Here is a 26,136-nt window from a genome sequence, read left to right on the forward strand (position 1 = left end):
ATCATGTTACCCTCCCCCCTTTATGCTGGGTATAAAAGCCGTGGAAAAATAAACATGGGTGAATTTTAGGATTTTGATCATTGGAATGCCCTCCCAATACTTCCTGTGTTTTCTGTCTTATTATTTTTATGCATCTTCATATTCTTTACTTATATTTCTTCAATTCCCATGCTCTTACCCTGGTAGAAGTAATTTTATCAAGGCCGGTCCTCGATAGGAAACCTCTTACATTACTTTTTTTTTTTTTCTTCAGAGGGAGAAATGTTTTATTTTCTTTAAGAACAACAGAACTGGGGATTATATTTTTGGGTCACAAGGGCTTTCTCTTGTGTTCTAGGCCAGTTTTCTTTTCTGTCATTAATTAATAACTATAGATTTTAGACCAGAATGATTCTGATTTCTTTTTTTTAAATATTTATTTATTATGTATACAATAGTCTGTCTCCATGTATGTCTGCTCTACCTTTACCATTTTCTAGGGACTACTTTTCTTCCTCCTTGGGATATTGAGGGCTGAGGTGTTTCTCTCAACCCCACAGTCCCAGAATTATCACACTGTTCTGTGAATGAATACACTTGATCAGCACTCAGCCTTCAAGGCTCAGAAGATAAAATTAAAATTAAACACTGAAAGAAATCAGAATCAGGGGGTTAGAGAGATGGCTTAGTGGTTAAGAGCACTGCCTGCTCTTCCAAAGATTCTGAGTTCAATTCCCAGCAACCACATGGTGGCTCACAACCATCTGTAATGAGGTCTGGTGCCCTCTTCTGGCTTGCAGACATACATGGAGACAGACTCTTACATTACTTTTATTGCCAACAAAAGAGCAAGTCCTGTGTGTGTCTGTCTCATCAGCGGCAAAGCTCCGCCACTCACATCTCTTGTTTACATTGTGGCTGTTTCAAATGGTGTAAAAATGAGCTTAATATTTACTAAAAGAGCTTATAACACCTATAACAGTAACTTCATTTTAATTTTTTTATTAAGAAAAATTTTGTTATTTCTCCCCTAAATAAGCTAAGAAGAAATACCTGTAAAAATACCAAAAACGCATTTTAAAACCCCAAACTGATATGACACATTTTATATGATTTACAGCTAGGACTAAAATGTCCAGTTCTATGAGGGACTCTGTAGGAAACAGAAAGACTGTACACTTCAGGCTGCGGCTGTAGCTCAACAGTACAGTCCAAGCTTAGCATGTACAAAACGCTGGATTCAAGCCCTAGCATTAAAGGGAAGGCAGGGGAGAGTTGTATTCAATTCTAATTAAGTTTTGAAAAGCTGCATGTTTGCTGACAGGCACTACTGGTGAAATCAATCTGGAAGGCAGACATTTCTATGGCGGGACTGCCAGGGTTTTCCATACAACAGATTCAAGCCTTGCACCCAGATTTTTCTCCCTTATAGTTTAAACAAAAGCACAAATACACAAATGGTAAAAGATGCACGTAGCACAGAAAGACTAAAATAACAATATCCCTCCTAACACGGCAGATCTCATGTGTCCGAAACCCTTAAACAGTCAAACAGTCAAGCAGTTCACACGCCAAAACTGACCTTTGGTTTGCAAACATTCATGTCCATGGACTTGTGCAGATGGCCTTTTATCTCTGTCACAGAGAAATGCCACACAGTCTTCTACTTAGAAAGTTTAAAGGGCAATGTGTGCATGCTGTTCAACCCCCGCCGAGTCCAGGCAGCTCCTCAGACATCACTGGTCTAGCTGTGGCTCCAGATGTCCCAGGTGTTGACTCTGAAATTTAGGAATCACATTTATTAACACGGCTCCCCCTGCCCCCACCCCGAGACAAAGATTCTCTGTGTAACAGTCCTGGCTGTCCTGTAACTCATTTTTGTAGATCAGGCCAGCCTCAGATTCAGAGATCTGCCTGCCTGCCTCTGCCTTCTGAGTGCAGGATTAAAGGCGTGTGCCGTCATGCCTGGCTAACAGGGACTTTTTAAAAGAAAAATTTCCTTTAAAATTAGTGTTATGATTCTAGAGTGGTGGCGGGCACTTTCGGGTTCCAGGGCTACTCATGTGTGAACAAGCGCTCAGGCAAAATACTTAGCCACCCCGGAGACCTTAAAAGGCCCTGCATGGCCTACGTGCAGCATGGTTGCATCACCTACGTATGATGCAGCTACATAAGCCCTGGGCACCATGTGTGAGCTCCGTCATCTGTGTATAACGTAGCTACATCAACCCCCTGCAAGCATGCACTAGGCAGCCTTTAAGAGCTGGCCACGCCATCTTCAAGCTCTTTCTGCACACCGACGTCCCCAGGCCTGTTCACGTGTCTCTAATAAACTCAGGCCTGTTCACGTGTCTCTAATAAACTCTGTTATATGCTTAGTTCTCACTCACACCAGGTAATTTCAATTAGGGAATCTGAAGTGGGGGTGGAGCAGAGGCAAGGGGATCTCTGCATTTGAGGTCAGCCTGGCCTACATAGTGAGACATTGTCTCAAAAAAAAAAAAAAGACAAAAATTAAAAACAAAAAAATGAGGGAATCTATTCTGTGTAAACGGGAAGATGTACTGCCAGATATATGGAGCAGATCTCCCATCTTCCCTTCTTTGTGAAGAAGGCTCTCACTATGTAGTGCTGGCTGGCATCCTGCCTGGCACCTGAGAGGCTCATCCTCCTGCTTTGGCTTCCCAAGTGCTGGGGTTACACGCATGAATCACTACACTCAGCTTTTATTTTAACATTGTACAAAAAGACATGGGGCAAGGCCAGACCTGTACAGGGAACAAACAGGTAAGATGGCAAGAGCCTCAGGACGGATGACACTCTCCTTCAGTCTCCACTCCCAGCAACAAGTAGCACTGTCTGAGCAGGGAAGACTTACACACACAACACGCTGCCGGCTCAGCCGAGCCCTCCCTCGATGCCTCGGATCCTCCTGGCCAGCTGCACGTCCTTGGGGAAGAGGGTGACTCTGCGAGCGTGCAAGGTGAGGAGATAGGCGTCTTCGAAGAGGTGAACTAGAAACGCTTCTGCTGCCTGGGCACAAAGAGAAGACCACCATGGATGAAGGGCCCGGACTGTTTTCTCTTGGAGACATCCTGACTCAAAGGACTGAAGTAAAGAGCGGGGCGAACCCCATGGCCATCCATCACATCCCCTCCACACCATCACGTATTACATGTTGGCTGTTCTTTTCGGGAGGTCAGGAACAGTCTGGGGGTACCTCATATGCAGTCCTTTGGCATTCTGGGATACTCTTCCCCCTCTCAGCCTTCACCTACCCCTACTCCTTACCTCTTGAAGGGCCAACAAGGCGTGGGCCTGCCAACAGAAGTCCACACCGCGAGTGAATTTCTGGCAGATTTCTCTAACCTGTGGAGGGGTGTGGTGGGGTGGGGGTGAGCAGAGAGCAGAGGTGAGTGAGTGTTCAAAGAGTAGAGGGTCTTTCTCCAAGTATCTCTCCACATCCTCATTTCCTCCATTACCTGCTGCCTCTTAGGCATTACCTCCATTACCTCTTAGGGCCTGGCTAGGGGTGCCGACTTCTGGGAGCTTTAACTGGCAGAGTTTATGGGTGGAGAGGAGAAAGGGCAATCTCCAGGGCAGGGAGGGAAACTGGAGGGGAGGGCTCTACCACAGACAGAGGGGATGAGGAGAAAACAGCCTCAGAAATACAGAGGATGTGCGGTGTTCAAAGGTTCGAGGTGACGTTCAGCCACAAACCCAAGAGACTGAAAGGAAAGGTGGCCCAGAGCAGAGTGAAGGTCTCCAGAACTCACAACTCTGGCAAAAGGTTGTCTCCTCAGCAGGAGTTCTGTGCTCTTCTGCAGTTTCTGCACTTCCTTCAGCCATAGAAATTTCCGCCTTCGGCGTAGACCTGAGCAGAAGAGGTAGGTCGTAAGGAAGGTGCAGCGGAAATAACTGGTCCATTGCTGTGCAGCTGAGACCACAGATGTTTCCACAGGCCTCTACCCCAGAGCAGGGAATTCACTCACTCCCAGCTGTTGGAGTCAGCAACAATGGCAGACAGGTGCTTAAGACAGGCTTGTTAGGCAAGCGCAGTCTGAGCCTTTCTTTGGGTTGGGTATTAACTCCCGTGAAGCCCTCTGAAACCCCAGTCACTTCCCAACAGCTCCTTCCTGCCGGGGCCCCGCAGTACTCCACGCATCTATCTTTCCCATTCCCACCTAGATTGAAAAGCTCGTTATTTCAATTTTTAGGCATTTTTCTTCCTTTTTAACAGCTGGAAGGAATTAGATACTACCTAATATCCCTTGTCTTGATTACTCTGGAGCCCAGGGAAGTAGTGATAGTTGGCCAGTGCTCATTAGAGGTTGTGTTGGAACTTTGGAAGTGGCATAATTCAGGGCTAGTGCTGGGAATGTGGGCTGTGAAGTCACAGCCTTTGGTAAAAATTCGAATTTTCCCTAGAAAATAAAAACACACACACAAAAAATCTGTTCTAGAGATGCAGCTCTGCAGTAACGTGCTTGATTAGCATGCACGAAGCCATGGGTTCGATCCCTTGATTAGCATGCATGAAGCCATGGGTTCAATTCCTCGCGACAGACAAAGAAAGACCATACCTCTAACTCTAATGTCGGAGAAGAAACTTAACTGATATTAGACTATTTAAAATGGTTAATATAAACATTTACTTTTAAAAACCTGAAAGATACCCTAAAAACAGCGCCAGAAGCAAATGAAATATATCTAGTAGAAAACAAGACCGCCAGATGAGTTAAGGTCCAGAGTGTGTACCATTCTTATAGAAGAACCAAGTTTGGTTCCTGGCACTCACGTCAGGTCACGTGGCTCACACTGCCTACAACTTTAGGTCTAGGGGAACTAATGACTGGTGTCCTTGGGCACCTGTACTAAGGTGCAACACATAATTAGAAATAAAAAGTGGGGCTGGAGACATGGCTCATTGGCTGAGAGTATTTGTTGTTCTTGCAGAGGACCTAGGTTTGGTGCCCAGTACCCATATGGTGGCTCACAACCATCTAACTCCAATTCCAGTGAATCCAATGCCCTGGCACCTGCATCTGACCTCTGTGGAGGTAAACAATGTTGTAGTTGAATAAAAATGGCCCTCACAGGCATATAGGGAGCGGCACTACTAGGAGGTATTATGACTTTGTTGGAGGAGGTACGTCACTGGGTGGGCTTTGGGGTCTCAGAAGCTCTAGCCTGGCAGATGTGTCGCTGTCATTTCCTGCTGCCTTTGGATCCAGATGTAGAACTCTCAGCACCTTCTCCAGCACCACGGCTGCCTGACGCTCCCCGCCCAGATGACAACAGACAATATCTCTGAACTGTAAGTCAGCCCCAGTGAAATGTTTCCCTGTATATGAGTTGCTGTGGTCATGGTGTTTCTTCACAGTTATAAAATTCTAATTAAAACAAATAAAAACCACAAAAATCTTGGTGGGTGTTTTGCCTGTGTGCATGTCTGTGTCTCATGTACATGCCTGGTGCCTGCAGACGTCCGGAGTCAGATCCCCTGCTGTGTTACAGATGATTGTTAGCCACTACGTGGGTATCGGGCATCAAACCCTGGAAGAGAGTCAGTGCTCTCAACTGCTTAGCCTTCTCTCTAGGCCCCCAAAATAAAAATAAATCTTGAAAAAATAGATAACTGAGTTAAATTCAACTGAAGTGTTAGCTATTAAGATAAACAAGACAAATTAAATATATTAAATTAGTGAAAATGAGAAATTAAATAAGTAAATAGTATACCTGCTCAATAATTATAAACAATGACTGATAAAAATGAATAAGCCTGATTAGTTGAACAGCTTGGCTAAAACAATTAACAAGACAAAGCACACACACACACACACACACACACACACACACGGGTACTGGCTGGAGGTGCCCCTCAGAGCACCCACCTTGCACATACAAAGCCTCTGGTTCTATCCCTGGTACTGCAAAATAGAAACACTGAAAAGGACAGCATTTAAGGATAAAATTAGCTTCAAAGAAACAGTTATTTAAGGTCCAGCCAATAAAGAATACTATCCAGAGCAGTGAGAACACTGCAAGGGCCATGGAAGAAGGGAGACAAGCAAATGGCCTGTTGCTAGGTGACAGGCAGAGAAGACTTAATTGTGGCTGAGGTTAGGATCATGAAGACAAAGAGAGAAGATCCTGTTCTACTCTGGTTTCTGTTGCTGTGATAAACACCACAACCAACAACGTGGGGAGGGAGGGGTTATTTGGCTCACATGCTATAGTCCATCCTCCAGAGAGGCCAGGGCAGGATTCCAGGCAGGAATCTGGAGGCAGGAACCATGGAGGAGCGCTACATACTGACCTGCTTTCCTAGCCCAAGCTCATTGCCCAGGGGTGGGCGGCACCACCCACAGTGGACTGGGTTCTCCCACACCAATTAAGAACATGCTTCACAGACGTGGCCATAGGCCAGTCTGATAGAAGTCCCCTCTTCCTGGGTGACAGGTTTATGTCACGCTGACAGCTGAAGCTAACAATAACAGACCACAGCAAGGGCTACATAGTGAGACCTTATTCTCTCTCGAAAAAGAAAGATTTTGAGAAAGTCAAGGGGAGTAAGAGAGTTGTAAGATTCACGATGAAAGTACAACTGGTTATAAAAGGAACTGGTCAGAGGCGCCATGGAAAAGTGCGGGAACCAAAAGCACTGAAGACGGGGTTCCACGAGCCAACGCGTTGTTGGGAGCCAGAGAAGAATTTCGAGCAGGGGTTAGTCCTTCTAGCCAGGCCCATAGGTCCAATTCCAACTCCAGGGCGGGCAGAGACAGGGCATCTTCTTCCCCTCAGGATTTAGTACATGGAAGGCAATGTCACACCAAAAATTTTATTCTACGTATATGGGTCTTTGCCTACATGTATGTCTGTGTGTGCAGGGCCTGCAGACACCAGAAGGCATGGGATACCCTGGAAATGGAGTTAAAGATGGTTGTGAGCCTCTATGTGGGTCCTGGGAGCCGAGCTGAAGTTCTCTGGAATATCAGCCAGTGCTCTTAACCTCTGAACCATCTCTTCAGCCCCTTCTTCGCCAAAGTGCTTTTTTTTTAATTGAAAAATAACATTCCAACCAGGCGGTGGTGGTGCACACCTTTAATCCCAGCACTAGGGAGGCAGAGACAGGTGGATCTCTGTGAGTTCCAAGGCCTGGTCTACAGAGTGAGTTCCAGGAGTTCCAGGACAGGCTTTAAAGCTACAGAGAAACCCTGTCTTGAAAAACCAAACAAACAAAGGAAAAATAACATTCCAGCTGCCATGTAAGACAAGAACTGGAATGGGTTAAGAGTAGAGATAGAGGGGCTGGAGAAATGGCTCAGTCGATAAGATCACTGGTTCAATTTCTAGCACCCACATGACAGTTCACAACTGTCTGTAACTCCTGTTCCAGAGGATCCAATGTGATGTGTTCCCAGCACCCTTACAGGGCAACTCATAGCTGCCTGTGATTTCGGGGGTTTCCGAGCCTTCTTCTGGCCGTCGCCAGCACCCTCAGACATGGAGCACATACTTAGACACATACACACATACAGATGGTTGTGAGCCACCATGTGGTTGCTGGGAATTGAACTCCGGACCTTTGGAAGAGCAGGCAATGCTCTTAACCGCTGAGCCATCTTTCCAGCCCACATACACACATACATAAAAATTAAAATAAATACTTTAAAAAAAAAACCCACAGAGATCCGTGTCCGTCAGAATGAGCAGTGTCTTTGCTCAAGCTACCTGTCCTGTCTGCGCCTGGCTTTTCTCATTGACTGGAAAACCGCCAAGAAACAAACTAGTTAATGTGGTTAGCGACAAGCGGTAACCAGAGGCAGCGCCGGTCCGTAGCTTCCGCAGGGCGCGCGCGGGACCGGTCTCGGAGGTTCAGGCAGACACGCTTACCTTGACGGATGCTGCTCGGTCGCGAGGGTCCGGGGACCGGGCTGGAGGGCCGTCTCGTCGGGGTCCTCGACGGGCGGCGCGGGCTCGGGTCTGGCTGCCAGGGTCCGGGGACCGGGCTGGAGGGTCGTCTCGTCGGGGTTCTCGACGGGCGGCGCGGGCTCGGGCTTGGCCGCGAGGGTCCGGGCACCGGGCTGGGGGGCCGTCTCCTCGGGACCTTCGCCTTGCGACGTGGGTCCATGGTTGGCAGGAGGGTCCAAGCTCCGCCGCCTCCGCTAAGCCTTCCGAGTCCTGCTGCCGAAGCCGGACGAAAGAGCGAGACGACCGTGCACAGTGCGCATCACCGACAACTGAGCTCCGCCGCCATCAGTTCAAAATTCACCCGCCCCGCCCATCGCATTTTAAAATACCAACTCCGTGACTCTCAGTGGCTGACTCTGGAAAGCCACCGTGGAGCGACAGTCGGAAGGACCAGTGATAATGAAGGACTGGCCGCAGGTCAGCCAATGAGAACCTGGAAAAGTGAAGGAAGGCGGGGCTTTCTCTCCGCTTTTGCTCTTTGGCTCTGGTGCCCTCTGGGCAAAAGGATATCTCAGTTCTGTTGTGGGTGGTGAATTTGTAAAATTCATTCCCTCAAACGTTCTTTGCGTTCGTTCATATCAACGTTGGTGTGCCTTTGAAGATGGGGAAACAGATCACCCAAGAATGTGACAACTCCATACAGCTCCCGTGACCTTACAATATGAGATCAACCAGCCTCGGAACATTTCTAGGTTTGTGGGGACAGCCAGGATGATGGGATGTGAGGACAAGGTCCAGGCAGGGCAGGCGCTAGCACTCTTCTTGGATCGTGCTTATCGAACACCATGACGATATTGTCCGAGAAAAACTGGCTTTTTCCTTTCTCCTCGGAGTGATATGAATTCGGGTCATGTCTCCGTAATTAGAATAAAGAGAATTTCAATTTCGTCATTTTGCTTTTTTGAGACTTCTAAATGTTCTACCATGAACGTGTACTCTAATCAAGAAAATCCTTATATAATCAGTGATTTCACAGAAGCCTTCTGCAACGTTGAGGTGGGTGGTGTAAAACGGTGCAGCTGCTATGGAAATGTGTCACGGTTCGAATCTGAAACGTCCTACAAAAGCTTGGTCCTGCGTGCAGCAGTGTTTAGGGGTGGGGACTTTGGGAGATGATTGGTCGTAGGTGCTCTGACTTCCTGTGTGGATTTAATCCTAGCACTTGGGAGGTAGAGGGAAGAGGTTTGCTGTGAGTTCAGGAACAGCCTAGCCTAGTGGGTTGGAGGCTAGTCTCAGACAAATAAACAAACAAACCAATCATGACATAGCTCAACGGCAAAGCACTCACCTCATACACAAGGTTCTGTGTTCAATCTCAGTATACTACCCACTGATAAATCTCTCCGCAGACGCAATAATCCAAATCAGACCAAATCAAACCAAATTAGAGAAAGCCCAGGTTTAAGGGATGGCCTTCCAGCTGATCAGAGAGGGGGTGGGGGGAGGAAGACGGGAAAGCCACGTGTTTGTTCTCTGGGGTACAATTAAAATACCCTGTGGGAGTGGTCTTGAGCATCTCTGGGGAGGGGTCCTTTGGTGGGTTTTCTCGGAGGTGGAGTCTGGACCGAGGCAACTCCCAGGGAGTTACTGTTTAGTCAGGGCAGAGTTTCCAACTGGGAAGTGAAAACAGTTCTAGCGACTGATGGTGGCTGTGGTTGTGTACCATGGATGCTCTTAAGGTCATCAAAATTTTATATTTGCCACAGCCAGGCAGTGGTGGTGCACACCTTTAATTCCAGCACTTGAGAGGCAGAGGCAGGCAGATATCTGTGAGTTCAAAGCCAGCTCTGATCTACAGAGCGAATGCCAGGACAGGCTCCAAAGCTACAGAGAAACCCTGTCTCTAAAAAAAAGTTATATTTACTACGGGGGGGGGGGGGGAGGTCTTGCTAAGTCCTTTAAGGTATAGTCAAATCACAGAAGGATACTCCCCCGTCCCCAGTTATCCAGGTCTCAGCATGGACGGAAGAAATCCAGATCAACTGTTAATTAGACAGAGGGAATCTCCACTTACGAGCTCTGCTTTAGACACACAGCCCTCTATTAAACTGGAAGTAGAAAGTTAGATGGAAGACAGAATCTCGTTTTTATAAGAACCTGATGAAACTGACTACTACTGAAGCAGAAGATATGGGTAGAAGAGGGAGGGGTGTTTATTAATGTACACATTTTTTACATATTTTGATTTTTGAACCAATTGAACTATTGATTTTTTTTTGTTGTTGTTAAATAAACTAAATGGAAACCAAGTGGGCTGAAGATGTCAAGGTGACCACTCACCATCTTTGAGCTCTAGATGAATTGAATGGTACAAGGAGGAGTAAATTATAGCTCATAGGAGCCCTCCGAACTAATGTGGAGTTCAGCATAGGTGAGAGAAAGGGGGAGACATTAGTTGGTTGTGACATCTCTGAGACAGATGCCTTCAGCCAAAGCTGACATCACATAGGAACAAGACGCTGAGTCGGGATTTGAACCCCAGACCTAGCGGTGGCGTCTACCTTCTGTCACCACACACTGCTTCTTGTGGTGGTTTTACTTTCTTTTTACTGAAGAGAGAACCAGGTGCAATTCACACATCTGAAGTTCCAGGCTGCTCTAGAGTCTGAGACAAGAAGACCATTCAGGCCCAGGGATTGTGGCCTGTAATGTGCTTTGCTGTTTTGGCATCACTGTGGTGACCCGGGAGCTGGGAACAACCACGTTGCTCATGCTAACTGGAAAAGACACACTCGGGCTTTCACAGTGCAGTGAGAAGCTAGAAGGGAGTGAAGGAGGAGGGTAACGGCAGTGGCAGGCTATGTGACTGAGGCGTCACCACACCGACTCCAGGAGGTCTGGCTTGAAAAATATCAATTGTAATAGGCACGGTGGTTATGACCCATCAGCCCATCTACTTGAGAGGCCGAGGAAGACCTCAGTTCAAGGACTGTCTGGACTACAGGGCCCAAAGCCAGTCTGGACAACTGAGGAAGACTCAAAATCAAAAGTAAAAACAGGACTGGGGCTATAGATCATTGGTAGAGGGCTTGCCTAGCAAGCATGAGGTCCTGTGTTCAATTTCCAACACACACACACACACACACACACACACACACACACACACACACACACACAACTTCTGGGCCACTTTCATGATCAGAATACACAGTCCCTACCTTGACTGTAGGGAGCTTAAGGGCATTGCTTCAGTATGGACTTTATATAAGCTTTTTATATAAGCTTGGATTTCCTAGTTTCCTGTTCGCTAGCTTCGTGACTTTGGAGATTCACTTGCCTGCTGTAAACGATAGTTTCCATCTTGCACAGCACAAGTAGGGACCCTTGTCCCAACATGGGGAGAACGAACTGACTAGGAAGCTGGATTTCCTCCTTTCTGTTTAGGGCTATGGCTTTCTGTTTTGGTCATGGGCCCCATGTACCCTGTTCTAGCACTGCAGGTATAATAAGCTGGGAACAGTGTTTCCTTGAAGTTGTCTTGTGGCTTCTACATGCATATGCACACACGTGTACACACACCTTCTACACATGCACTTAAACACGCACACAGATTCACATGCATTTAAGAAGTAGATGAGGGTCACTAGAGTTGATTCTGCCCATGTGGCTCAAATGTTCCCAAAGTGGGAGTTACCCTTGGGACAGCCATGCCCCTCTGCCTCCTGCAGCAGGGTGTGGAGGCATGCTGTGCTCTGGTCTTCGGTCCTTTCCATCACAGACAGCCACTGCTTCCTCCTCCACCACTTCTGGAAGAAAGCCACGTTAAACCTGACCGCTACACACCTCCCTCTTTGCTACTGGGCTGAAGGGGACATTTGCTTTGGATCCTGGGGGAGCACCGTAGAAATGGTTTGGCAGCACCGAGAGGAAAGCCCTGAGGAGGCAGGTAGCCTATGCTGCAGCTCCTTGCGGTGGTGCTTATGTAGAGGAGCGGTGGTGGAGCGTCCTGATGAACCTGAACCTGTAAATGAACTCTTAGCTCCTCGGATGCCCAAGAGGCAGACCAACCTCATGAGCTTCCCCAGACTTGTGGCAGCCTTTCTCAAGCCCTTCATGGGTGCACCTGTGGGAGCAAGGGGCACATCAAACGACAAAAGGTCATGTGTCCTGACTTCTGGGTGATCGGATTTATCTTGTGGCAAATAACCTAGTTATGGCATTATGTAAATCATAAACAGCAGCAGTGCAGAACGGAGCCCAATGCTGTCTTCACTCTCACTCGTGAATTAAGACAGGATTTCAGAAGGGAAGTATGGACTGTGAGGCCACTGCTGCCAGACCCGGGTCTCCACTTTTCTAAGATCAGGAGAGCCACAGCAGCACTGCTCCAGAATTCAGGTTCCCCAGGCCTAAAAAAGCGTTCAGTGTTCAAGCCGGCAGTGGTGGCACACGCCTTTAATCCCAGCACTCAGGAGACAGAGGCAGGCAGATTGAGTTCGAGGCCAGCCTGGTCTAAAGAATGAGCTCCAGGACACCCAGGGCTACACAGAGAAACCTTGTCTCACTATCCCCCCAAAAAGTGTTCAAGAAGGGCAACCCAATTTTCTAAGACTCAAGTCTCCTGCTGATGGGTTTTAAGAGGATGTCAGCAAGTGGGCATGGCAGCTCATGCCTGCTTAGCACAAGTGGGGCAGCCCATGGAAGGTGAGATTCTGGCTACCAACTCTGGTCTGTCCATCTGTAGTAGACGGGATGGGCAACGAACCAGAGCGTCTGGCATTGTCTGTAACAGACTGTGCCCTCGGGGAAGTCCTTTCCATGCTGGGCATTAGTGTCTTTCAGGATTTTTACAATTGTTATTACGTATGTATGATATGTATGTGAGCGTGGTTGCATGTGTGCTACAGCATGTGGAGGTCAGAGGGGTCAACATTTAGGAATTAGTTTGCTCCTTCTGCTGAGGGTTCTGGGATTGATCAGGTCACCAGGCTTGTGAGGCAAGTGTTACCTGCTGAGCCCCGGCCTTGGGCTCTGCAGTCTTCCTTGGAAGGAATAAATGATGCCTGTGCTTCTGACACATTCTAGATGCGACTCCTGGGCCTCTCTTACACCTTCTCTATTTCATTAAAAAAGTTCAATATCGACAATTTTCCATTTCTTTAAAAAAAAAAATAAACGCAAAAACAACATCCCCCAATTGGCTATGGGTGGGGCGCCAGTTTTGATTTTGTACAGACAGCTCCCACACTGTCTCTGCCACCTTGAGTAAGTGGGCACAGAATCCTCATCTACGTCTCCCTGGGTCACACACTGTAATCCAGATAAGTGTGGGGCCCCGGGACTCAGGGCCGATGGAAAGGAGTTTCTTCCTCAACACACCATGAGAATCTGTGGGAATCAACGGTAAACCGAGGACCTTGCTCGTCAAGGCCTCTTCTCTTTGCAGTCTAAGAAAGGTGTTAGGGTTTTGTTTATTATTGAACTCAACCATTCCAGGAGCAACACTGGGGTTGAGGGCTGCCAGGGCCCTGGGCCTGCTGTTTTTCTTCTATCCAGGGTGGGAGTACCTGCAGGGTACAGTATGTTAGGCACTTAGCCCGGCCACAGAAACCCACCCCAAAGACCCAGAGACCCACATGGTAGTGGGCCACAGGTTTCAAATCAGACAAACCTGGCTGGCTGGGACGCTGGCTCTATGTGTTTATCACTTAGCCTTCTGGGAGTGCCATAGATTTTCCTTCTGTACCTGCCTCTGCAGATATCATGAAAGGGAGTGAGGTTTGAGCATTGAACCGAACGCTGGGAATGCCAAATTACTCCATGGGGAAGAATTCTGTGGGTAGTCTGTCATTCTGATGGGCACGCTGGGTCCAGATTGCTGAGAGTCACAGTGGCTCTAGGTCAGGGTTCTCCCAGGTCTTTGGCCCAAGCTGACAGCCAGAGACAGATCTCTCTTGCTGAACAAGTTACAACTCTGGGCTTCAGTCTCCTTACGTTAAAATGGAAACTGCCGGGTGAGGTGGCACATTCTTGTCATTTTAGCACTTGGGAGGCTGAGGCAGGACTGAGTTTGAAGCCAGCTTGGAGCTACAGAGGAAGTTGAATGCTGCTGCTACACAGACCTTGCTTCAAACAACACAAAATGGGTTCATGAAGTGATTTCCCCAGGCTGCCTGGAATCTCCCTGTAGTCTTTCCCAAGCAGAGAGGCCTTGAGTTATGAAGAACAGAACATCAAAACGTCGACGAGGTACTGGGCATGATGGTGCACACCTTTAATTCCAGCACTGAGGAAGCAGAGACAGGTGGATCTCTGTAAGTTTGAGGCCAGCCTGGTCTACATCATGAGTTCCAGGCCAGCCTGGTCTACATCATGAGTTTCAGGACAGTCAGGGCTGCAAAGTGGGGGAAAAAAAAAAAACCACCATGGGAGAAGGGGGGGTACCACTCCTCTTTTCTAATGCTAGTGACAATCAGAGGCCTGCAGAATGCTGGGGCCATAAGGCACAAAAGCCACATCATGTGCCCCAGAGTGGACAGACCTGGTGCACCCATTGAGTCCGCAGCCAAGTCTGAGCCAGAACCTAGGTCTTCAGACAGGCTTAAGGAGTATCTTATAAGTTTGGAGAATACATCTCTTAGTTTTGATTTGAACCTGCTCACTGGATCCTCTGTAGCTTATGATTCATAAGCTAGGCAACCTACCGTAACAAGTTAGTGTCTAACACGGAAATACAAGGGTTGTAAAGTCCTGCCATGCAAGTTCACATTTTGGCTCCAGCGCAGCGGAAAGAACTGGAGGGCTGAGAGTGGCTGCCAGAGCCAGGCCTGTGGGGGCTGGGTCCCAACATTCCAGGCTTCAGAAGTAAAAGAGGACCTGGTGTTCTGCCATCCTCTCTGGCAGCAGCTGCCAGAAGGGGTCAGTAGGGAGGGGTGGGGCCAGGCCTTGGGGACAAGGCACTTACAGCCCACCAGGCTGTATGGCTTCAGCCATCTGGGGGGGCAGCAAAGACCCCTACCAGGGGCTCAGCTGGCGTCATTGATAGGAGTCCGGTTGTCACCCAGCAGTCTCTCTTGTTCACCCTCTTGGGTGGGGCGATGGCAGCTCCTGGACAGGCAGGCTAGCAGTGGATGGTGCAGCCCATTGTAGAGGGCAGTGCCCATGAGGAGGATGAGGAAACCAAGGATCTGCAGTGGGTGGAAGACCTCCCAGCCCAGTGCCAGACTCAAGGCCCAGATGACCACGGTGCGCAGGCTGTCTAGCACCATGCGAGTGGTGGCACTCAGTTCCTTGGTGACACTGATACCCGCGAAGTTGAAGAAGGCGATGCTGCTGATGTTGCCCAGCAGGGCCAGGGCAATCAGGGGCTGTCGGCCCACCTGGCAGAAGGCATCCAGCGCGTCCTCCAGCATCCCGCGAGGGTTTCCGCTAAAGGAGCCCGCTGGGATGTAGTACATGGGCACGAGGAGTAGTGAGAGGATCACAAAGCCAAAGAAACCTGGGGAAGCAAGGGAGGGTCTCACATTCTCCACCCTGCCTGGGGCTTCCTAGCGCGGCCCCCAGGTAGGCAGTATCTCATCTCAGAACCACTGTGTTTGTTCCATTCCTGTGATCCACTCCTGGAACCTGTCCCTCTGCCTTGATGTCAGACCTACATTGACAACTCACTGGTTTCCAAACTCAAAAGTAGCAACTCAAGCCATTGCCCTGTCAGGAATCCTCTTCCCTCATCTTGCTGTTGGAAGCTGTGGCTCCAAGCTCATCTTTCCTACCTCAAGAGACTCAGAACTGCTCGGGAAATGAGGTACCTGAGTTTAACTCGTCTAAGTTCAAGTGCACTGTCTGGCTCCTCCCTTGCTGTCACCGCCTCTAGAGAGGGGCGTGTATCTTGCTTATTTTCCTTCTCTGTCTCCTCTCATCTTGCCCATGCCCCTCTGGGGATGGAGACTCACACTAGCCCCTGCCCCAAGCTCCATTTTCTTTCTTTCTTTCTTTCTTTCTTTTTTTTTTTTTTTTTGAGTTTTCGAGACAAGGTTTCTCTGTAGCTTTGGTGCCCCTCCTGGAACTAGCTTCAGGCTGGCCTCGAACTCCCAGAGATCCGCCTGCCTCTGCCTCCCGAGTGCTGGGATTAAAGGCGTGCGCCACCACCGCCCGGCCCCAAGCTCCATTTTCATGCATGTCATAACACACACTGCCCCAGCATACCCTCCCACCAGCTATTGCTCCCAGGCCTGTGCCCACATGCACCTTCAATGCCCACTGCCCTGAGTGGGTGGACGTTGTGTTTGTAGACAAACTTCTCCTCCAGCACCATCTGGATGGCAACGATGATCTGGGCCATGATGATCAACAAGTCACCTGAGGAAAAGAGGATCGAGTGAAGCGGGCACCATAGAACTAGAGATGGGGGTGGTGACAGGATGATTTAGGGACAGAACAGCAGGTCAGCTTCTGAATTTTCAGGGTTGAATATGGGTCCTGACTTCCTGGCCCAAGGGCAGGACAGCAGGCAGGCCTGGGCTTTCAGGAGGCCCAGAGACACAGAGACATGCCTTGGCCTGAGAATTGGACAAGCAACAGTCTTGAGACAAGATACGTCAAGTTTAATTGTGAAACTGAGTGGCTCAGGAGGTCAGTTCGTTGTAAAGTGTACTGCAGTGGATCTTGCCAGGGTCTGGGGTCCTGTGATGACAAACGCACCAGCATCTGTCAGTAACTGGTCCTTTTGTCCCTCTCCAAACCAGCAGTTTGCCTGTGGATATGAGCCACAGGAGCAGACAGCTCGGTCATGCTGCCTGTCTGTCTCTTCCTTGGAATGGTCACAGTCTTCTGGTCTCCCCCACACTCTACCCACCATGTACCCATCAGTTACATGACCCAACCCCAGGACACACAGATGGCAGAGCCTGGATGAGTCTGTGGGATGACTTTTTAGGCTTCCAGAGAGGAGGGGCCAGGGGAACCAGCTGGCCTCACCTGTGATGACTTCGCTGAGCTTGTGTTGACTGTCATGCTTGCTCAGGAGGTCAGCGAGGCCAACTACCACCAGTCCTGCAATGGTGGCCAGGATGCCCACCCACTGGCTTGGGGCCAGCCTCCGGCCCAGGAAGGCCACTGAGAACAGGCCTGTGAAGATGATCACTGCACCCCGCAGCATCTGGAAGCTGGAGGCACTGGTCATGTTCAGGGCTAGCAAAGGAAAGACATGATTAATGGCTGTTAACGGCAAAGGCTGGCTGCCACCAAAGTGTCGTCAGGGAGTAGGGACAAGATGAGCTTGCTCACTAAGCCTTAGATGTGCACATGTGAAGACTGCGGGGGAGTGGCAGGGTGGGGTGGGGTGCTGATTCACTAGCGGCCAGGGGACTTACCCACATACATGAGGCTGGTTCCAGTCATGTCACACAGGGCTGGGGGCAGGAAAAGTAGGGCACTGAAGGACTGCTGGGGCTCTATGCTGGAGTCAGACTGTCTTGCGGCTCTGCACTGGAGCAGGTAGAAGGCAGCAAGGCACGAAAACTCTCCCAGGAACATGCCCACTGCCTGCAGGAACAAGACTTGAGGACTCAGTACAGAAGGGGCTTCGGGGCCACCCTTATCAGTACCGTTAGTTTTAATATAACCACATTTCAGGCAAGAGCTTATCTAGAATCCCCAAATATCAAACAGACAAAGTCAGAGTAGCTGTGGGTAGCCAGCCAGGCCCCTAGGCCTGTCACAGGGGTCCCAGAATATCTCAGTGGATACCCTATGGGGTGTGGCATGGTATAAACTCAATCCTTCAGGTCAGCCTTTCCAACCAGACTTAGACAGGTTCAAAGACTCACAGAAGGCCCAATAGCCAGCTGCTAACACACCGGGGATAAATCTGAGCCTTCTAACTCTCGGTACAGAAGTGGGGCATCTTCCATGTCCCCACCCCGGTGGCGTTCCGGGCTCAAAAGAGATGTACCAAACACCTTTGTCACTGGAGCTAGTGTTTTCCATGTGTCCCGATGGGACGTGGTGAGAACATGACCATCATAAGGATCATGCGCACCTCCCACGGAGAACTATGCCCCTTCCTGGGTACTCTTGGACTCTGGCCCTATTCTGGGAGAGGAGAGAGCTAGATGGCTTTTGGGGGACCAGGGAGCTTCATCCCTAGACCAGGAAAGAAACCAGCCACAGGGATGTCTGGATGAAGCCTGGAGATGGGCAGGAGGTTATGCTGGTACCTGGAGGAAGGGATGCTGGAAGCTGTGCTCCTTGCTTCCTCCACAGCCTTCAGCTTTGAAGTTGTCAGCCCACCTGCAGCAGAGAGACGGGAGGTCAGAATGGTGATGCGGCGGATTCTCCACCTGGCTGGACTCACACTCAGTCCCAACTGATGCTCCTTTTCAAAGGAGCCCGTTGCTATGGTGAGGGGTTTTAAGACAGCATTTCATCATCTTACAAACATAGAATCCTATTACTTGTGTTTCTGCAACTTGTAGAAATCAGATATTAATATTATATTATTGATGTTTATATGAAGTGCATCACACCCATTACTCCTCAAAATAAAATTAAAGCCACTGCTTGAAATTTAGTGTATTAAACATATACACTGTAAAAAAAAGAGGTGACTTTTTTTTTTTTTCCTGAGACAAGGCCTCACTATACAATCCGGGCTTGAATTTGAAATCCTCCTGCCCCAGGTTCCTGAATGCTAAGATTATAGACACGAGCCAACTCTGGCAGCAAATTTGCTCTCTAACACTTGATGACTCTACTTCAACTTGTTTGGCTTCTTTTGAAATCTTTGATCTCTACCATTCAATCAAAGGAATCAGTACATGAAAAGTATCAAGAGTCTCTGGTCATCTGGACATGGGACCACCATCTGTAAGCATAGCACTAAAGTAGCTAAGCCAAGTGAACTGATGTGAGTTCAAGGCCAGCCTGAGACACACAGTGAGTTTGAAGTTAGCTTGGGCTATGTGTAGAGGCCTACCACCAATCAACCAACCAACCAACCTACCAACCAACCAACCAACCAACCAACCAACCAACCAACCTTCCTACCTATCTACCAATCAACCCACCTACCTACCAACCAATCAACCACCTAACCAACCAACCACCTAACCAACCAGTCAACCAAGCCTCTTATCTCAAGGGGCATTCAGGCCCAGGAGATGATCACTTGATCCTTCACAGCCCAGAAAGCCCTTTTAATGCTTACCTAAAGCATGTGGCACCTGCCAGTGAGTACGAATGCCAGTGAGTACCACCACAGATAGAGATCACAGGTGGAAACGGTCCCCATCCAGCCCAGAACCCTTCCCAGAATACTCCAGGCAACTACACTCATAATTCTGAATTGTTGCTACCTAAGCCCAAAAGAGCTCCTTTTGACTTTCCGTCCTGCTGGGCTGCTACATCTCCAGACATCCATTTTCTAACTGGAGATCTCTTTGCCACCTGGAACTACTATGATCTTGTGAATCTTCTTTTCTGGATAACCATCCCAGTCCTTCCTAGTCTTCCACCATCCTGGCTGTTGACTTCTGCAAGTGTTCCTATGGACCCTGGCTAGTGGCATGGGACATAGCTAGTTCCAGCCTCAGCTCCTCAGAAGCTAAAAAGCCCTCACTACATAACAGAGCTTCTCTCATTTCTGAGGCCTGAGTGGGGGTCTCAGACCAGCTGCACCCCTCATCCAGGCAGGCCTGTTTGGAATTCATGCTTGCTCTGGCTGAAAGAGCCTCTATGAAGGCCTAGGGGAGGTAACCGAGCGAGAGGAAAAGCTGAGTGAAGGGCTCAGGCTTTACTGAGGACACAAAGCCACTGACCCAGTAAGGGAGTAAGTCAGGGCTCCTCTCAGAGGTAGAAGGGAAGTGATGTCAAGCCTATGACAGCCAACTACAGTCAATGCTGGTGCTTTCTGTGGTGGTGGGGTCAGTGGTTGTTACAGAAGTCATTACTCCTAATGCTATTCCTTTAGATCACAGCTGACACCCAAGACCCTCTAGGTCTGGACACAGCAGCATGGCCATTACCCAGCGCGACTGCTCGTGCTCAGAGTCTTCACATCTAATGCCCATCCTGATCCCACACTCACTGAGTTTGGTCTGTGAGTTTAGCATGGGTGTTCCAACTCTCCACCCGTGGCTCCCTACACATCACTGCACAGCCCACGCGGTTCGGTTGAGTGACTGAGCCTTCTAGACTCTTGCTTGGGAGTGTATAGGTGCTCTGGACCCTGGCCCAGTGTCCATGAGATTGGCTTCCCGTGGGTCTGAGGTGGCCCCTGCTGGTGTGACAGGCACAGTATGGGTCGGTCTTCTAGGGAGTTAGCTGGCTGGCTGCCCAGTTGAGCCTTTCTCCTTAAGACTTGTCTAGACTTTCTCTATAAAGTAGGGCCTGGTTTGTCTGGACAGGCATTGCTGGCTAGCTTCCCACTGGAGAAATGGAATCTCTTTGTATCTAAGAGCCTATCCAACCCAAGGACTAGGTATCAGCTATAGTCCACTGTGTCTCCTCAGGCCCATGCTTGCTTCATAGACAAGATCCAAAATCCAGCCGCAAAGTGTCTGAGGACGACAGCTACGAGCCCTAGCGTCAGATGGCATTGTGCTGACCGGCAGTGCTTCACTCACATTTCTCCAGCCTCACAAACATTTTTTTTTTCCTCCAGCGTCTCACTATGCAGCCCTTGCTGGCTGAAAACTCACTACGTAGACGAGGCTGGTCTTGAACTCACACAGACCCACCTGCCTCTGCCGGGATTAAAGGCGTGCATCACCACAAACATGTTTTTTTTTAACAGGCAATTCATGGAGCACTGCCTGTGCCGGCCTGTGTAGAGCACGCTGCGTGGGCAGTCTGGGTAAGCCTCACAAGGACCGTCATTTTCAGAGGGCGACATGCGCTCAGGGTGCAGAGAGTTCGGGCTTTTCTAGCTGACAACATGCATCTCTGTGGTCAAGGCCTGCTGCGGTTTACCATCAAAGACAGAAAACACCCAGAAGGCTCGGCTTTGGGTCACACAAGCTGGATGCGTACCAGACGTTCCCAGGTCAACGTCGACAAGCGTCAAAAGGAATAGCTAACCCAGGCCCTGTAAGAACAGGGCCTTTTATGGGCCTTTCCCCACCGAGTCTACATGCAGCCAGAGCCACCTTCCCCTGGGTAGGGTCAGTGTGGTCTCATTGGGCTTTGGCCTACGAGTTCCTGGGAGAGCATCCAGTCTCTGGATACCCTCTGCTGCTGGAGACAGAGGAGGTAAGAAAGGGCCTGGGTGGTGTCTCCAAAGTTTCACAGCCATGACTCATGGAAGTAAAAGAAACTTGGGTCATCATCCTGAAAAACCCCTTACAGATGGACAGATGACAGATGGACAAACTCTGGGTCCAAGATGGGCCATACGTTCAGTGTACAATGGGGCTGGTAGCCAGGACTGGTCCTGGGAGCACTAGCATCTAGTTTTGTGCCTTCATCCTCTCAACTTCTCCCAACCTTCTTACTCCAGCCTGTTCCTACCGAGGGGAGGGCCAGCCCTAGGTGTTCTCTAGACACCTTATTTCGAAGCCGTAGGAGGGCATACCCTTTACCAGCGGAGGGAAGCTCCTGCCAGGGTTCCTTGAGTGTCAGCAGGCAGGCTGCAGGGTGGGTAACTCTGGGGGTGGTGAGTCACTGGCAGCAGGCCTTCCTTGTCCACACTCAAAGCTCAGCATTCTGGAAGTTGTGCATGCAGGGGTGACACACAGAGCCAGGAGAAATGTCTGGTATGTCCGGTCACTGCTGATTCCTGCAGAATTGCTGTCGTTTTCTCCTGAACCACACCACACAGGCTGTCAAAGCTAGTGAGACAGCTTGTCTCATCCAGGAGTCTTCAGAGGGGCCGCAGCTTCCCCATGAGTAGGTGGTCCTATATTATAAGAGGATGCCTGGTGGCAAGCCCTCCCATTGCTCTTGGTGAGGAGACCTTCCTATAGTTTTGGGGGGAACAGGACAGATTATCATATCCATTTTACAGCCGAGGAGACTCAGGCTCACAGAGGCCCAGTGCTTCGTCTCATCACACAGCTTCTAGACCTCAGGTTCTCTCCCTTCCACTACATTACCCTCTGGACAGGCTCTCTCAAGCTGGTCCTGTAGCCACACAGAAGCAACAATGCCAAGCCATTCACAGAACCAAAGGGCAGAGGCAAAGTGCCAAGGACAAAAGTTGAGGGGATGGTTGGAGCTTCTTCTCTTATAAAGGCCTGGTGATGCTGGGCAGGGTCTCCTGTCCACAGGTTACAGTCAGGCTCATGTGCTCTCCCTGACGAGGTGGGCTCTTCAATCCCCAGAAGTGTGGGAAGGGGATGCCTCGGGAGCTTAGGAGGGAGCAGCAAAGGTCTGTTTGAGTTTGGTTCTTCTGGTGGTGAACCCCAGCTGGATCTGGCCAAAGAGGCTCTGAAATGGGTACTTGGCCACGGGCACTGAATCTGGTAGACATAAATGGCTTAGACTCAAAGATCTGGCCGATAGAAGTAGCTGGGGAGGGGGGGGGGGGACGGGACGAGGAAACGGCCACAGAAAGGAGAAGCACCACTTCCCAGGGAGGGGACCTTAGCCGACACCCAGAGTGCGGAGTAAGGGTTAGTCATGGTTGCAGTTAGGGCCTTTCTCTCTATTGGCACATGACAGCTCTGTGGTCTTCTAAAACCTACTGAGTGGGCAGAAAACCTACAGAGCTGACCTGTGGGCCCTGCAGAGCAGACAGCACATGCTCTTAGACGCTTCCTCATCTGAGGCTGCCCATCTTCCCAGGGACTCTGGGAAAGGTAGCAATGAGCTCCTCTTACAGGTCTGCCAGAGGCTCTTGAGTTGAGCAAGTGGGATGATTGACAGGATTCCCTGACCTGGGTAGAGGCTTGCTATCTAGTCCCATAAGGAGAGTACCCTGAGGGTGGGGGCGGGAGAAGGAGATGCCATTTATAGGATTACACCTTCTAGACACAGTAGGGAGATATGAGAAGAAAGTCCACTTTGGGGCAGTACAATCCCAAAGACTTGGATGGGGGTGGGACTAAAGTCCTCAGGCCTGAGTGCCAACCCATTCTTGATATCAGTAAGTCAAGTCAAAAAAAAGCAACTTCTTTGGGGGCTTCCTTTGTAAATTGTAGGGTTCAGACTGGGTGATTTCAGTTCCTAACAATAACAAAATGCCCACGGTCATGGTGGATGTCTGTAAACCCAGTACTTGGGAGGTGAAGGCAGAGGGCCCTGTGTTCAAGGTCAGCTAGGGCTATACAGTGAGACCCAGCTTCAAAAGATAAATAAACTCTAATAAAAACATTACCTTAACTTTCATATGGCTTTAACATTAATGTTGCCTTAGACCTTTGTATATGTTTGACCCTTGTAACAGCAACAGCCTTTGCATGGTTATTTAGATTTCCTTGCACAAAGGCTACGTAGGCTCTGTGTTGGCACCAAAAATGTTATTGTAATTATTGCTATTATGTTCTTTATCAACAAATTATTATTCTAGGAATATAAGTCTCTATCATGTTCCAGAAAATGCAATTTCTTTGAAAGTTGGAAAAAAAAAGATAAATAAATACATAACCAACTAGTCTCCCAAATGAATGGTGAGGTCTCCATCCTAGCGCCTGAGTGGTGGCTAAGCGCATGAGTCTAGAGTTGGGCCACTCGGACTCAGATTGAAGATATCATCTGGGAGGTGAGTTGAAGCTGCATGTAACTGAATCTTTTTGTGCTTCAGTTTCCCATCTGGGGATGACGAACCCTTCCACTTCCCTCCCTGAGATCATGCCAAAGGATGCCAAGGTAGTTGGCCTGTAACTTGGTAGGCCTGGGTGCTGTCTATTGGCTGCCCCCATGCTGTTGTGGCTGGCTGTTCCTAGTAGAACCCGCAGGCAACCACGCCATTTTCAAAGCTCACATCGCAGCATGCTTGTTGCTCCCCCCACCTTCTCTCTTACAGCGTATCTTCACACTGTTCTTCGCTTCAGAATGGTTTACAGTTTAGCTCTGGGTCCTATCTCGGGATGAGGGTGGGGGTGGGGTCTGGGGGGCTCCTGAGAGGCCCCATACAAGGAGACAGGGCAAAGGACAGGATCAAAGGTTAAGCCTCTCACCTGGGAGCCTTTCTTGACTCGGAAGCCTCAAAGGGTGGGGCTTCCTGGGGCTGAGGATCCCCTGGCTTCCTACCTGACCGGTTTGGAGCTTTTTAAAGGAATGACTGAGTCAGCTTGGTTTATCTAAGCAGCAAATGACCGGTTGGTTTCTCCCTGGGGGCAGCAGCCCTGGCAGTAAAAGCCACTCTGAGCATTAGAAGCTGTCCTAGGCCCAGGCGAGCATCTCATCACAAGACACTCAGAGATAAGCCTAAGAAACGCACAAGCCCGCTCTAGGTTCCATAAATTGTGCCCTCCTTTAGGGGAAGGGAGGCAGCCCACTGTGACTGGCATGTGTGTACATACCCGTCGCTTCCACCTCAGATACTAAACATCTCAAAGCCAGGGACCTTCTCTTGGTTACTTCTGCCTTCTCCCTGACACTAGAGGTACCAGTCACCTCAGATGAAGGGACCACTTCTCTCCTAAGCATTCAAAGCTTTGACAGAGTCTATGAGACAAAAGAAATCTCAGAAGTAAATCAGAAACCGTTACACGAGGCTCACAGCCAGCTCCTCAACTCGCAGAGGCCAAGAGAAAGTTCAGGAAACAGCGCACAGCCCTAGAGGTCAGAAAAACCTTGTCCTGGGAGTCGCCACACCAACTCCTCTTGCCTAGCGGGACCCAGTAGGAACCGAGGCTCTGAAGGGAACACTGCCTGCCCCTGTCCACCTGCGCACTGGGCAAAGGGCAGGTGGTGCTCATTCGCTGAGGAGTTTAGATGGCGAACAGATGAAGAGGGTCTTTCTGCCACAATAGAGGAGGTCATGTCGAGCTCCTCTGTTTTGTGATGCCGGGACCTTAGTCCTCAACCTACTGAAGGCTGTTACTCCCACACACCAGAGCTGAAGTACCCAACTACCTTCCTGGGTTGGGCTAAGGACACTTCTCCCAGACAGACACTCTTGACTCTGTGGGTCAGCCTTGTGGTTCACTCTGGACCTGGGTGGACCTGCCTTTGTGTTTCCCGCCTCACTGACACTCCCCAAGCCACAGAGTGGGTCCCGGCTTCACACCGCTCTTCATGTTGGCCACACTACTGCTTTCTTTTTTTCAATTCTGTCACTTACAACAAGTTATTCCACAGGTCGGTGTGCTTTCTGATGCTGGACGGGAGAAGTCCAACCGGGCATTTGATGCTGTGAACAAGTCACGTGGGGCTGGCCTTTCTCTTTCCTGCCTCCAAGCCTCTGCCACATAAGAGTCCCAACTAGGCATCAAGACGTAGTCTAACCCTAAGAACTCTAAGAACGATCTATGGTCCCTTTCCTCCGGCTTCCCCACTCCTTCAGCTCGGTCATTGCAGGAGCTGGTTTCTCCTCTGCAGTCCCCCCCCCCCAGACCCTGCAGGGAGGCGCCCAGTCTCTGCCCGCGGCACCGAGAGCGCCGCTGGGAGGAACTGACCCAGCCCTTGGCTCAAAGATGAGGAAACTGAGGCTCGGAGACGGAAGTGACCGCGAATCAAAGCGGGCTTCAGATGCCCGCATCCTCCCGGCGTCTCGCCCCTTTGTCCACGCCAGCGCGACTGAGTTCTCGGTAATGTGGAGGGCTGGCGGGGCTGAAGAGTAGCCGACGAGAGGATGACAGGGCAGGGCACAGGGTGCCTCGCACCCACGGGCCCAGCAGGCCCCTCCCGGCCAGACCCAGACTCACTTTGCTGAAAGCGTGTTGATGGAGCCGGTGACCAGCATGAGCCCGGCCAGGAACAGCTGGTACTTGGTCCAGGCCATAGTGGTGGACAGGGGAGACCACTTGAACCAGCAGCTACACACCGGGTCATCCAGGAGGTGGTGTCTTCCACTCAAGAGCTTCCGGGCCGAGAGTCACGTGACCTTGCTGGCCCCCGCCCCGTGCCCGCTAGCCCCGCCCCAGAGCTGCTGCGGATCTGCAGGCTGGCGAGCTGGAGAAGCACAGGGTTTGGGGGGTCACAGGCCACGCTCACCGTATGTTCCTCTCTCTGTCTCTCTGTCTGTCTGTCTGTCTGTCTGTCTGTCTGTCTGTCTCTGTCTCTCTCTTCCCTCTTTCCCTTTTTGTCTCATGCAAAGCCCGCTACTTCTGAGTGGCCTTCCGGTATGGAAAATGGGTGCTT

At 49.9% G+C, this 26,136-nt stretch overlaps 2 protein-coding genes across 2 annotated transcripts; both read right to left on the reverse strand.

The window, feature by feature from the left end:
- Positions 1 to 587: 587 nt before the first annotated feature.
- Positions 588 to 8,248, reverse strand: LOC121433012 (histone H3-like centromeric protein A). Its single transcript, XM_041631236.1, has 5 exons — positions 7,876 to 8,248; positions 3,756 to 3,853; positions 3,271 to 3,348; positions 2,858 to 3,012; positions 588 to 1,757 (listed from the first exon to the last, which is right to left on the reverse strand). The coding sequence occupies exons 1-4, from the start codon at positions 8,111 to 8,113 to the stop codon at positions 2,878 to 2,880; spliced, it is 549 nt and encodes a 182-aa protein (XP_041487170.1). The 5' UTR covers positions 8,114 to 8,248; the 3' UTR covers positions 588 to 1,757; positions 2,858 to 2,877.
- A 5,942-nt stretch (positions 8,249 to 14,190) lies between these two features.
- On the reverse strand, positions 14,191 to 25,878 carry LOC121432944 (solute carrier family 35 member F6). Its single transcript, XM_041631141.1, has 6 exons — positions 25,701 to 25,878; positions 18,111 to 18,183; positions 17,265 to 17,436; positions 16,870 to 17,082; positions 16,141 to 16,251; positions 14,191 to 15,391 (listed from the first exon to the last, which is right to left on the reverse strand). Exons 1-6 carry the CDS (start codon positions 25,775 to 25,777, stop codon positions 14,919 to 14,921), a joined length of 1,119 nt encoding a protein of 372 aa, XP_041487075.1. The 5' UTR covers positions 25,778 to 25,878; the 3' UTR covers positions 14,191 to 14,918.
- Between the last annotated feature and the right edge of the window lie 258 nt (positions 25,879 to 26,136).

The sequence above is a fragment of the Microtus oregoni genome, unplaced genomic scaffold, assembly GCF_018167655.1.
Source record: "Microtus oregoni isolate MIOR12 unplaced genomic scaffold, Mior012 000036F_ref0000092, whole genome shotgun sequence".
Taxonomy (NCBI): Eukaryota; Metazoa; Chordata; class Mammalia; order Rodentia; family Cricetidae; genus Microtus; species Microtus oregoni.